We start from the raw sequence: 12,822 nt of genomic DNA on the forward strand, positions 1-12,822 counted from the left end.
AACTTATTTTTTAAATTTTTTAAATTTTAATTTAATTGTTTGAGACAGAGTCTCACTCTGTCGCCCAGGCTGTAGTACAGTGGTGCAGTCTCAGCTCACTGCAACCTCTGCCTCTTGGGTTCAAACTATTCTTGTGCCTTAGCCTCCCAAGTAGCTGAGATGACAGGCATGCATCACCATGCAGCTACTTTTTTGTATTTTTAGTTGGGCGACTGTGTTGCCCAGGCTGGTCTCAAACTCCTGGCCGCAAGTGATCCGCGCCCCCTTGGCCTCCCAAAACGCTGGGTTTACAGGCATGAGCCATCAGCCTGGCCCATGCAACACATTTTTATGGGGCGTCTAATATATGCCAGACTATATTTTAAGTACTGAGGATGTGGCATTGAACAAACTATTTTAACGTTTCCTTCATTGAGCTGATAATTTCTAGTAGAGGGGGCAGAAAGTGAATGAAAAAATACCTCTATGTAATTAGATCTGGAGTTCTAGAAAACAATGCAGAATACACATTTTGGTCTTTCACCTTGGAAGATGTATATTTATTGTTTATCTACCTTAAAGTTTGGTGGATGAGACTAAGAATGGGGCTCTCGGCCTAGCGTGACTATTGCAGAGTGGGACAGCACCCAAGTTGCCAGTTACTCCATGCATCTTTTCTGATAGTGATTGTTTAGACATAGAACATAGATACCACCCAGGTATTACCCAAGAGAACTGAAAACATACACTCACACGATGTATATGAACATTCACTGCATTGTTATTCATAATAGCCAAAAAGTAGAAACAACCCAAATATCCATTATATGTATGAATAAAATGTGGTATAACCATACAATGAAATGTTATTTAGCTATAAAGAGGAGTGAAATATGGATATGTGGTACATGGAAAACATTATGCTAAGTGAAAGAAAACAGTCACAGAAAACTATGATTCCATTTATAAGAAGTGTCCAGGGTAGGCAAATCTACAGAGACCAGAAAGATTAGTAGTTGCCGGGGGCTGGAGGGAGATGAGAAGAAGGAGTGACTGCTAATGGGGCAGGGTTTCTTTCTGAAGTAATGAAAGTGTTCTGAAATTAGGGAGTGGTGATGGTTGCCCAGCACTGAGAATATACTGAAAGCTGCTGAGTCCTAGATAAAAAAATGGCAGATGTTATAGTGTGTGAATTATCACAATAAAGCTGTCATAAAAAATACTGGGATTACCTTCTATTTGAAGGTGAGGATCTTATGAAGATTAAATGAAATGAAATAACATAAAGCACTTAAAGCCCAGTGCCTAATGGGCTTTAATCAACCAACTAATGGTGGTTGTTGTCGCTCCTAAAGTAATACTGTTTAAATATCTCTAAACTGGAACTTTTATTTATTCACTGCTACATCTCCAGAATATGACCTGTTACGGGGTGTGCAGTCAATAAATATAATACTTGTCGAATGAATGTGGCTTGCTCACATTCATGTTTAGTCACATTCACCAATGGGACTGTCTTTCTTGTTCCGCCTCTTGCAGCATGTTAGGGAGTCTGCATCAACTGGGCCTGTGGTTTGAGCTTCTTGTCTACTGGTAGTACTCAAGAGGTATGGAGCTCTTCACAGCCCATCTTTCAGTGCTTAAGTTGGGGTTGGGGGGGTATGGACGCAGTCTGGGGAGGCAAGGGCTCTACCTAAATTAAAGGTGAAAGTGGGGAGGCCAGGCATGGTGACTCACGTCTGTAATCCCAGCACTCTGGGAGGCAGAGGTGGGCGGATCACTTGAGGTCAGGAATTGGTGACCAGCCTGGCCAACATGGTGAAACCCTGTCTCTACTAAAAATACAGAAATTAGTGGGGCGTGGTGGTGCGCACCTATAATCCCAGCTACTTGGGAGGCTGGGGCAGGAGAATCGCTTGAACCCGGGAGGCAGAGGTTGCGGTGAGCAGAGATTGTGCCACTGCACTCCAGCCTGGGTGAGACTCCATAGGAAAAAAAAAAAAAAAAAAAATTGGGGTCAAATGATTCTTGAGCCTTTTTCTAGTAATATAATTCTGCTGATTTTATTTTATTTTTTTGAGATGGAGTCTTGCTCTGTCGCCCAGGTTGGAGTGCAGTGGTGCAATCTCAGCTCACTGCAAGCTCTGCCTCCTGGGTTCACGCCATTCTCCTGCCTCAGCCTCCCGAGTAGCTGGGACTACAGGCGCTCACCACCACGCATGGCTAATTCTTTGTGTTTTTAGTAGAGATGGGGTTTCACTGTGTTAGCCGGGATGGTCTCGATCTCCTGACCTCATGATCCGCCCGCCTTGGCCTCCCAAAGTGCTGGGATTACAGGCGTGAGCCACCATGCCTGGCCTACTTATTTATTTTTTTTGAGACGGAGTCTCGCTGTCACCTGGGCTGAAGTGCAGTGGCACGACCTCGGCTCACTGCAGCCTCTGTCTCCCAGGTTCAAGTGATTCTCCTGCCTCAGCCTCCCTAGTAGCTGGGATTACAGGTGTCCGCCACCACACCCAACTAATTTTTTTTTTTTTTTATTTTGAGATGGAGTCTTGCTCTGTTACCCAGTGCAGTGGTGCAATCTTGGCTCATTGCAACCTCTGCCTACTGGATCAAGCGATTCTCCTGTGTCAGCCTCCCAAGTAGCTGGGATTACAGGCACCCACTACCACACTCGGCTAATTTTTGTATTTTTAGTAGAGATGGGATTTCACCATGTTGGCCAGGCTGGTCTCGAACTCCTGACCTCAGGTGATCCGCCTGCCTTGACCTCCCAAAATGCTGGGATTACAGGCATGAGCCACCACACCTGGCTCTTTGTGTTTTTTAAAAAAACTGAATTGGTCTGTTGAGAATGTGATTCTCTCTCTCTGTCTCTCTCTCTTTTTTTTTTTTTTTTTGAGATAGAGTTGTTGCCCAGGCTGGAGTGTAATGGCGCGATCTCGGCTTACCGCAACCTCCACCTCCCGGGTTCAAGTGATTCTCCTGCCTCAGCCTCCCGAGTAGCTGGGATTACAGGCATGTACCACCACACCCGGCTAATTTTGTATTTTTAGTAGAGACAGGGATTCTCCATGTTGGTCAGACTGGTCTCAAACTCCCGACCTCAGGTGATCTGCCTGCTTTGGCCTCCCAAAGTGTTGGGATTACAGGCGTGAGCCACTGCGCCCAGCCGAGAATGTGATTCTTAAGCATTCATTATCAGTTCCCCAGAGAGCAGAGGATTTCATTTGTGGTTAAAAAAATCAAACAACAAAAAACAATAAAACACAAATTTAGTTCTTAGAAATGTACAGATTTAAACTGATAGTTTGTTCTGCTGAACCTAACCACAATTTCTACATGTAGGAAATTAATATTTTAAATGAAGATAGAAACAGTTTTCCCCTGAAAGGATTTATATCATTTTCTTAAAACTTCACATCCTTTTATGAACTTGGCATTCCACTAATAACACTGAGTTGCTTTTACAACTGTGTCGGCAAGGTGCCATGTGCTGATATTGAGGTTGATGAAAAGAAGTAAAGCTGCTGCTGTTTGTATTATGTGGCATTCTTGCTAGACCACTGGAACTTTTTTCCTTTGGTCTCTGTAAGGAATGGTTGTGCTTCTCACCTTCCTTTAGTCTTCTGTACATTGTGTGCTTGATCACGTTCCTTGTTACCGCAAACGGTTGAGAGGCTCAGTGCCCAATTTGTGGCCTGCCTCTAGGAAGTATCCAGGGCTTCTCTCTATCAGCCTTTTTATGTACCATCCTGCTTCTTGACTTTATTTTCTACTCTTATTTTTTTTTTTGCCCAATTTGTGTATTTTTCTTTCTTTCTTTTTTGTTTTGTTTTTTTTTCCTGTTGCCCAGGCTGGCATGCAGTAGTGCAGTCAGTGATGCAGTCAGTGAGCTTGAGCTCACTGCAAGTGCAAACTCCTGGGCTCAAGTGATCCTCCCACCTCATCCTCCCAGAGTATTGGAATTACAGGCGTGAGCCACCACACCTGGTCACTCTTTCTTCCTTTTCTTCTGGGGGGGTGGGGGGCGGGCTATGGTATCTCAAAGAGCTGCTTTTATACTTTTTTGGGAGATAAATGTGTTAAATAAGCAGCAGTCCCACCTTATTGATGTGAATGTTTTAAAAACTTAAAACATACCTACAACTACCTAGAAATTTCCTCGCATATCAGGAAGGATGGAGAGAAGGCAAAACTGTCAGAAAAGAGTTGGTAAGCTTTGTGTTTGGGAAGTTTTTGAAAATCTTTTTTTTCTTGTCTTCTTAATAGAAGTTGGTGAGATGGCAAAGCAGTATATAGAGAGAAGTCTTTTGGTTCCAGACCATGTGATCACACGCCTAATGATGTCTGAGTTGGAGAATAGGCGTGGCCAGCACTGGCTCCTTGATGGTGAGTTGAAACTGTGGGTAAACCGAATTTCTGGGAATAGTCAGTTAAGGTCTTGCACACTCTCTTAACTTCTTACTGAATGGAAAATGCCTCATTTTCTAAACTTTCTGTCCGTTATTTAATGTTGCAGTTTGGCAACATGATAGGAACCCATTGTGGTGAAGCCTTTTATTTCTTCTGTCTCCAGATCACCATCATGAGAACCACTGACTTGAAGCAAACCTTCACTAAATTTCTGTTATTGCTTCAGCCCTTTTGTTTCCATAAGTCATCCTGAGTATAACTCCTCTTCAAACAGAGGTTCTTTCATTCCCCATAAGACACACAAAATACAATTATGAGTTATTGTTTTTCACCTGTCAGATTAACAGAGATAGAACATTGGAAAATCCTTTATTGAGTGTATAGGAAACAAATGTTGTTGAAAGTATAAAATGAGCAACCTTTGTAGAGCAATGAGCATTATATATACTTTCTGATCCAGCAGTTCCATTCTGGATTTCTGCCTAAAGATGCAAGGAGGTTTATTTTAGCATTATTGGTAAATAGGAAGACACTGTTACTGACACTATAAAATAATCATTATATATGTGGTATTCTGAGGACACAAAGAAGAAAATTATTCTGTTGGTGGGAGGAGGGGTTGGAACAACTGTATGGAAAGTGATGAATAGATAGATGGTCCTCACGTAGATGAGTGGGGATAGGGAAGGTCTTTTTTTTTTTTTTTTTTTTCAGCAGAGGGACAATGTGAACAGGGTGAAAGGGGAATGAGTTGTCTTAGTATTTTTTCTGAGCCAGCAAGCAGAGATTGGCAGAGGAAATCCTGGGGTAGATAGCCTTTGATTTTGCATAAAGGTGGTGGAACTGGATTTTGTTGGCTTTAGGGAGCACTGAAGAGTTGTTAAGTAGGGGTGTAATATGATCATATTTGTCTCAGAAATACTATTCTGTTAGCAGCACAGGAGAGATTAGGTGCTGGGGCGTGGAGGAGAGTTGTGACTACAAACTAAAGATCATTGGAATAACTGGACTAAGGGATGTCAAAGGCCTGAATTTAAGCAATAATAGCAGTGGGATGGAAGGGAGGCACCATTCATAAGAGAGTGGGTTGAGGAGAAAGAATTGATAGGAGCTGTGGCTGATGTTAGGTACTACAGCCCCAGGGTTTTCTTTTATTGCCTTCCAGGCTTTTTGAGTTTCTTAGCTTTCATCTAAGAAAGACCCTCTCTACACTTACCTAGGCATGTTAATTTCTCTAGACTTTACTTTTAACTCACAAAAGTTAGCCCTTTTCTTAGTCTGTTTTCTGCTGCTACAACAAAGTACTTTGGGCTGGGCAATTTATAAAGAAAATAAATTTATTTCTCATGGTTCTAGAGGCTGGAAAGTCCAAGAGCATGGTGTCAGCATCTGATGAGGGCCTTCTTGCTGCATCATCCCATGTCAGAAGGCATCAAATGGGGAAGAAGTGCATGCCTCTGAGAGGGAATGGGAGCTGAACTTATCCTTGTATTAGGAGCCCATTGTTTTATCTAGAACCCACTTCTGTGATAAGAGCATTAACTCATTCATGAGGGCAGAGCCATTATGACCTAATTACCTCTTAAAGGCTCCATTTCCCATAACATTACATTGCCAATTAAATTTTTTTTTTTTTTTTTGAGACAGAGTCTCGCTCTATCCCCTAGGCTGGAGTGCAGTGGCGCGATCTTGGCTCACTGCAAGCTCCACCTCCTGGGTTCACACCATTCTCCTGCCTTAGCCTCCTGAGTAGCTGGGACTACAGGCACCCGCCACTGAGCCCGGCTAATTTTTTTTGTATTTTTAGTAGAAACGGGGTTTCACTGTGGTCTCGATCTCCTGACCTTGTGAGCCGCCCGCCTTGGCCTCCCAAAGTACTGGGATTACAGGCGTGAGCCACCACGCCTGGCCTATTACATTGCCAATTAAATTTCAACGTGAATTTTGGAGGGGACATTCAAACCTTAGCATTCTGCCTCTACCCACCTCCCCACCAAAAACAACTCATGTCCTGCTCACATACAAAATACATTCATTCTATCCCATTAGCCCCCAAAGTCTTAACTTGGTCTAGCATCAACTCAAAAGTCCAAGCTGAATCAGACATAGGTGAGACTTATAAAGTACAATTAATCCTGAGACAAATTTCCTTCAGCTGTGAGCCTGTGCAATCAGAGCAAGTCATTTACTTGCTATGGTAGGAAGGTGTATGATGGACATTCCCATTCCAAAGGAAGAAATAGGCAAGAAGGGGCAGGTGGTCCCCAATAAGTCCAAAATCCAACAGGGGAGACATTAAGTCTTAAAGATGGGGAATAATTTCTGTTGACTTCATATTCTGCCTCTTGGGCACACTGGGATGGGAGTTGGGCTCCCAGGGCCTCAGAAACCCCACCCGCTATGGCTTTGCTGGGCTCAATCCACTCAGCAGCTCTCATGGGTTGGAGTTGTATACTGGTGGATTTACAGTTCTGGGGGGTGTTGACAGTGGCCCACTCCCATGGCTCCACTAGACATTGCCCTAGTGAGGACTCTGTGGAAGCCTTGACCTCACAGTTCCACTGGGCTTTGTCCTAATGGGGGTTGTCTGCAGTGGCTCTGCATTCAAAGAGTGCCTGGCATTCTTTGAAATCTAGGTGGAGGAAGCCATGACCTGTAGGTCTTGCATTTTGTGAGATGCCACCAAGGCTTATCCCTTTCCGAGCAGGTCGAGCCATGCCTGAAGCTGTTTGAATTATGGCTGAGGAGGCCAAGGAATGCTATCCATCTCCTGAAACATTCTACCCTCCTAGAGCTCTGGGTCTGTGATGGGAGGAGCAGTCTGGAAGATCTCCGAAATGCCTTTTAGGTCTTTCTTCCATTGTCCTGATTGATAGCACCTGGCTTTCTTCTAGCCATGCCAATCTCTTTAGCAATAGGTTGTTTGACCACACACTTAATATTCCCTCTTGAACATGCTTTTCCACTCTGAACATGGCCATGCCGAGAATTTTCCAAATTCTTCTGTTTTGCTTCTCTTTTGACTATATGGTTATCCCTCCGTATCTGCTGAGGGTAAGGGGTGTGGGAAGGGATTGGTTCCAGGACCACTCCCTCATACCAAAATTTACGCATACTTAACCTCCACGGTCGGCCCTGTGGAACCCATGGGTACGAAAAGTCAGTCCTCCATGTGCAAGGGTTTTGCGTACTGCAAATACTGTATTTGGCCAGATGTTGTGGCTCACACCTGTAATTCCAACACTTTGGGAATTCCAACACTTTGGGAAGCTGAGGCAGGCAGATCACTTGAGCCCAGGAGACCAGCCTGGGCAACATTGCAAAACCTCATCTCTATAAAAATTAGCCGTGTGTGGTGGCATGTGCCTATAATCCCAGCTACTTGGGAGCTGAGGTAGGAGGATCACTTTAGCCTGAGAGGTTGAGGCAGCAGTGAGGTATGGTCACACCACTGCACTCCAGCCTGGATGACAGAGTGAGACCCTGTTTCAAAAGAAAATAAAAAATATTCGTATAAAGTGTGCCCTCAGAGTTCAAACCTGTATGGTTCAGTGGTCAACTGTATTTGATCGTCTCTTTGCTCTCACATCTCATTTTATGCAATTAAAGTAACTACACAGCAGCTTGAAAGCTTTACTGCTTAGATATTTCTTCCACCACATATCCTAGTTCATTGCTCTTAAGTTTTGCACTCCATAAATCCCTAGGGCACGGACAAAATTTGCCAAGGTCTTTGCAACTGTATAACAAGAATAACTTTTACTCCAGTTTCTAATACCTTCTTTTCTGTTTCTGTCTAAGATCTCATCAGAATGGCCTTTACTGTCTAATTGCTGCCAATATTCTGGTCATGACCACTTGAGTAATTTTTTTTTTTTTTTTGAGAGATGAAGTCTGTCGCCCAGGCTGGTGTGCCATGGCATGATCTCAGCTCACTGCAACCTCCACCTCCCAGGTTCAAGCAATTCTCTTGCCTCAGCCTCCCAAGTAGCTGGGACTATAGGCATGTGCCACCACGCCCAACTAATTTTTGTATTTTTAATAGAGACAGCGTTTTGCCATGTTGGCCAGGCTGGTCTTGAACTCCTGACCTCAGGTGATCTGCCTGTCTCAGCCTCCCAAAGTGCTGGGATTACAGGTGTGAGCCACTGTGCCTGGCCCATTGAGTAATTTCTGAGAAGATTCAGACCTTCCCTACAGCTCCCCTCTTCTTTTGAGCCCTTGCCAGAATTGCCCTTGATGCATCATTCATGGCAATCTAGGGTGTTACTAGCCGCTTCCTCCAAATTCTTCCAGCCTCTACCCATTACCTAGTTCCAAAGCTATGGCCACATTTTTAGATATTTGTTATGGAAGCAACCCCACTCCTTGGTATCTATTTTTTGTCTTAGTCTGTTTTGTGCTGCTATAACAGAATACCTCAGGTTGGGTAATATAAAGAAAAGAAATTTATTTCTCACAGTTCTGGAGGCAGGGAAGACTAAGACCATGATGCTCACAACTGTTGAGAGTCTTCTTGCTGTGTTGTTGGAAGGCAACACATGATAAGAAGGCTCACATAAGAGAGGGAATAAGGGGTTAAACTTATGCTTTTATCAGGAGCCCACTCCTGCGATAACCAACCCATTAATTCATTCATGAGGGCAGAGCTCTCATGACCTGATAATCTCTTAAAGGCCCCACCTCCCAATACCTTTAAATTGGCAATTAAATTTGAACATGAGTTTTGGAGTGAACATTCAAACTGTAGCACCCCCCAATGCTTTTTGTGTAGATATTTATCATGACTGATAAACTTTGACTTTGCCACCACCTAACAGTAATTTCTCTAGTTTAAATTTTTAAATTGTAAGTCTTCTCACCTTGCAAAATGAATTTGTGTAGTTTTAGGGAACTTAAAAATCTGTGTTTAAAAAGGATCGTCTGTGTTAAACTCCCCTGGAAAGAGGGTTAGTGTAATAATTGAGAGCATGGACCCTGGTGCTGTCAGACTGCCTGACTTGAATCCCCGCTCTGCCACTTTCTAGCAGCCTGTGTGACCTTGGGCCTCTGGTTGCTCATGGAACACAACTTAGCAAAGAGTGGCAAAGTGAGCAAATATATGTAAAGTGCTTAGAAGAGTGCTTGCCCTGTATAAGTACTATATGAGTGTTTGTCATTATTTGTTGTGACTAGTGTACAGGTCCTGAAGTTTTTTGGGTGGGGGTGACTATTTGAAGTATCCACTTCAAAAATAGCTCTAAAAGTATTTAGCCAGGCAGAATAAAAGTCAGTTTCAGTTATGGAATGTTTTCTGTATCTTTTCAGTGCTTGTTTTTGCCATGACTTCCTCTCAGGGTTGAATAACTGAAGTTCTTTGACATCATAGGCCTGTTTTAGTAAAGTACGTCAGCCTCCCAAGTGATTTGGTTAGTATTTCTCTCCTTGAAAACCCATCTGGTCACTTTTTCAGTTGCGACTTTTCTTTAAAGCTCTGGAATAAATCCATTTGGCAAGGTGTGGAGTGCGAGGGATGCCTGGTTCCTATGTTCAGCTTTAGACTCCTTATGTTACACAGGCACATGCTCTGCGGAGGATGTGCCTGTTGAGCGTGCTAAAGGTGATTGAATGTGGAAAGGTCGAGAAAGGCATTCTGATGACAGATGACTCATCATCTTGGTCCATATGGCTGTAGAGAGGCATCCTGCAAATGGTGGGTGGAAATGAGTAGAGTGGATCCAAGCCAGGGGAACCCCAAGTGGGGATGTGGGGAGGGGAGGGAGGGTGAGTGCTCTGTGGTTTGGTCAGCTTTGAAACGTTCAGCACTACTTTCCCTTCACTGTGCTTTCCAGTTGGGTAAGAAATATTCTTGTTTTGTTTTGTTTTTTTTGAGATGGAGTCTCTTTCTGTCATCCAGGCTGGAGTGCAGTGGCGTATCTTGGTTCACTGCAATCTCTGCCTCCTGGGTTCAAGCGATTCTCCTTCCTCAGCCTCCTCAGTAGCTGGGATTACAGGTGCACACCACCATGCCTGGCTAATTTTTTGTATTTTTAGTAGAGATGGGGTTGCACCATGTTGGCCAGGCTTGTCTTGAACTACTGGCCTCAAGTGATTCGCCCGCCTCAGCTTCCCAAAGTGCTGGGATTACAGGTGTGAGCCACCGCACACGGCTAATTTTTCACTTTTTTAAAAAAGGGTCGTCTATTAGTCCGTTTTCACATTGCTGATAAAGACATACCCCAGACTGGGTAATTTATACAAGAAAAAGGGTTCAATGGACTTACAGTTCCATGTGGCTTGGGAGGCCTCACGATCATGGCAGAAGGCAAGGAAGAGCAAATCACATCATACATGGATGGCAGCAGGCAAAGACAGTGAGCTTGGCAGGGAAACTCCTGTTTTTAAAACAGATCTCATGAAACTTACTCACTATCATGAAACAGCATGGAAAAGACCTGCCCCCATAATTAAGTTTCCTTCTACCTGGTTGATCTCATGACACGTGGGAATTGTGGGAGCTACAGCTCAAGATGAGACTTGGGTGAAGACACAGCCAAACCACATCAGGCCAGCAGTGAGGTATAGCCATAGAGAGAGATGTATTAGTAACTGTTTTTTTTTTTTTTTTTTTTCCTCCATTTCTAAACTTGCCTGCTTACCTGTGCCTTAAAATAGCAATCCAGAAGTTTCCCCAAATCAGTTCTAATTTATCTTTATGTACCAAGATGTAGTAGAATTATCTGCCATATTATTTTAGGGGTAGCTATCAAAATATTTTAAATCGGTATTTCAAAGTTTGGTTTTGTAGAAAAACAGCCTTAAATTTTGGAATTGTAAATGAAATGTAATTTAATCCTTTTCATTGGTAATAATGATAACCTTTAGCGCAAGAGTCATCATTTGGTCCATGGTTGTATTTGAACCCTGGTTTGTTTGTTTCATTCTGAGCAATGCTGAACACTAACAAGTGTTTTCTGAAGGTAATTCTGTTTTTAACATAAGTCAGAGTAGTTTGAATGTGTGCGGTGTTTTTGTGTGTGTCTGTTTTCCCTTAGAGCTAAATGATTTCAGACTTGAGATGTTCCTGGCTACGCAGTCACTCAGAGCCCTTGGTGTAGGTGTATGTTCAGAAACTAGACTGTAGATGCTAGAGCCAGAGTATTTTGCCCTGATTTTGCGAATGTTTTACCATACGAGGCTAGTACATAACAGCTTTGACCTTATCCTCTCCACATTTTTCCTTCTGATTCAGACCTCTGAGGAGTGTCACATCCCACTGGGCAACATATGTCTGTAGAAAAAAGCCAACAGTATCTTCTGAATCACATCTTTTAGGAAATGCCAAGGGTAGTTTTTTTTCTGTTGTCCTTGTGAATCTAGGGTATGTTTCAAGAAAAAAATGTATAATAGATTTGTTTAGAAGGTCACTGAAGAATTCTGCTTTCATAATAAAAAAAATCAACTTTTTCTTCCTGCGTGTGTGTGTTCACGTGTAGGAGGGCAGTAGTTTATCTTAGTCATTTATCTTTAAGTATTTAGCCCTGAAAAATCATTGCCACATAACCCTTCTATCTCAGGTTGTTACTAAGGCAGTGATGTGTATTCTGGTATCTTGAATGGAAAGCTTAAAGCAATTCTGGTGGTTTCTAAAGAATGAAGAACAGTTGTAAAATTTGTGGAACTCCACTAGGGTGCCGTGACCATCTATGCCTGTCAAACGTGGATTGCACAATTAAAATATTTGGTTCCTCACCATTGTAGCTCTGTTCCTTCAGTAAGCATTATATATTATATATTATGGGGTTATTATAATATCTAATAGGTCCTGGATATTTCTAAAGTGAATAAAGTACAAGTATAACTAACTTTGCACTGGGCTGGTGACAGTAAAGAAGAATGTGTGGAAAAGAGGGAATAGAGGTAGACTAAGCTTGTCAAGGAGCTCCTGATGTAGGAGGGTTCAGAGACATATATTCAGTCACACATGGTACAGGTGAGGTGTTCCAAGAGGTAAGTGGAATGATTTTTGCAAGTAAGGAGTGGCATTTTTGGTCAAAATGATTGCATGAAAAAAGATGGGTGTTTAGATTAGTCTTAGTGCTACATTTCTGGAAACTCTATCCATGACCCAAGACAATGTAAATATGCCTGACGGTTTTTTTTTTTTTTTCCATCATCCAAAATAATCCCAGCAGTTTGGGAGACAGAGGCAGGAGGATCACTTGAGCCCAGGAGTTTGAGACCAGCCTGGGCAACACGATGAAAGCCCCTCTCTACAAAAATATAGAAAAATTACCTGGGCATGGTGGTGCACGCCTGTCTATACTCACAGCTAGTCAGAGGCTGAGGTGGGAGGATCACCTGAGCCTGGGGAGGTCAAGGCTGCAGTAAGCTGAGATCACGCCACTGTACTCCAGCCTGGGCCACAGAGCGAGATTCCACCTC

At 43.1% G+C, this 12,822-nt stretch overlaps 1 protein-coding gene across 5 annotated transcripts in view; it reads left to right on the forward strand.

Moving 5' to 3' along the window:
- Window positions 1-12,822, forward strand: part of AK4 (adenylate kinase 4) — an 81,820-nt gene that overhangs the window by 36,531 nt on the left and 32,467 nt on the right. For 3 of the 5 annotated variants that reach the window (XM_003892004.4, XM_021942519.2, XM_021942513.2), the window contains one exon: window positions 4,255-4,374. In XM_003892004.4, coding sequence (XP_003892053.1) covers window positions 4,255-4,374 — 120 coding nt within the window. Of the gene's footprint in view, window positions 1-2,468; window positions 2,480-2,966; window positions 3,001-4,254; window positions 4,375-12,822 lie in introns of those variants that run through there. The other 2 variants (XM_021942521.2, XM_021942518.2) reach the window with 2 other exon arrangements.

This window comes from Papio anubis, chromosome 1 (assembly GCF_008728515.1).
Source record: "Papio anubis isolate 15944 chromosome 1, Panubis1.0, whole genome shotgun sequence".
NCBI classification, from domain to species: domain Eukaryota; kingdom Metazoa; phylum Chordata; class Mammalia; order Primates; family Cercopithecidae; genus Papio; species Papio anubis.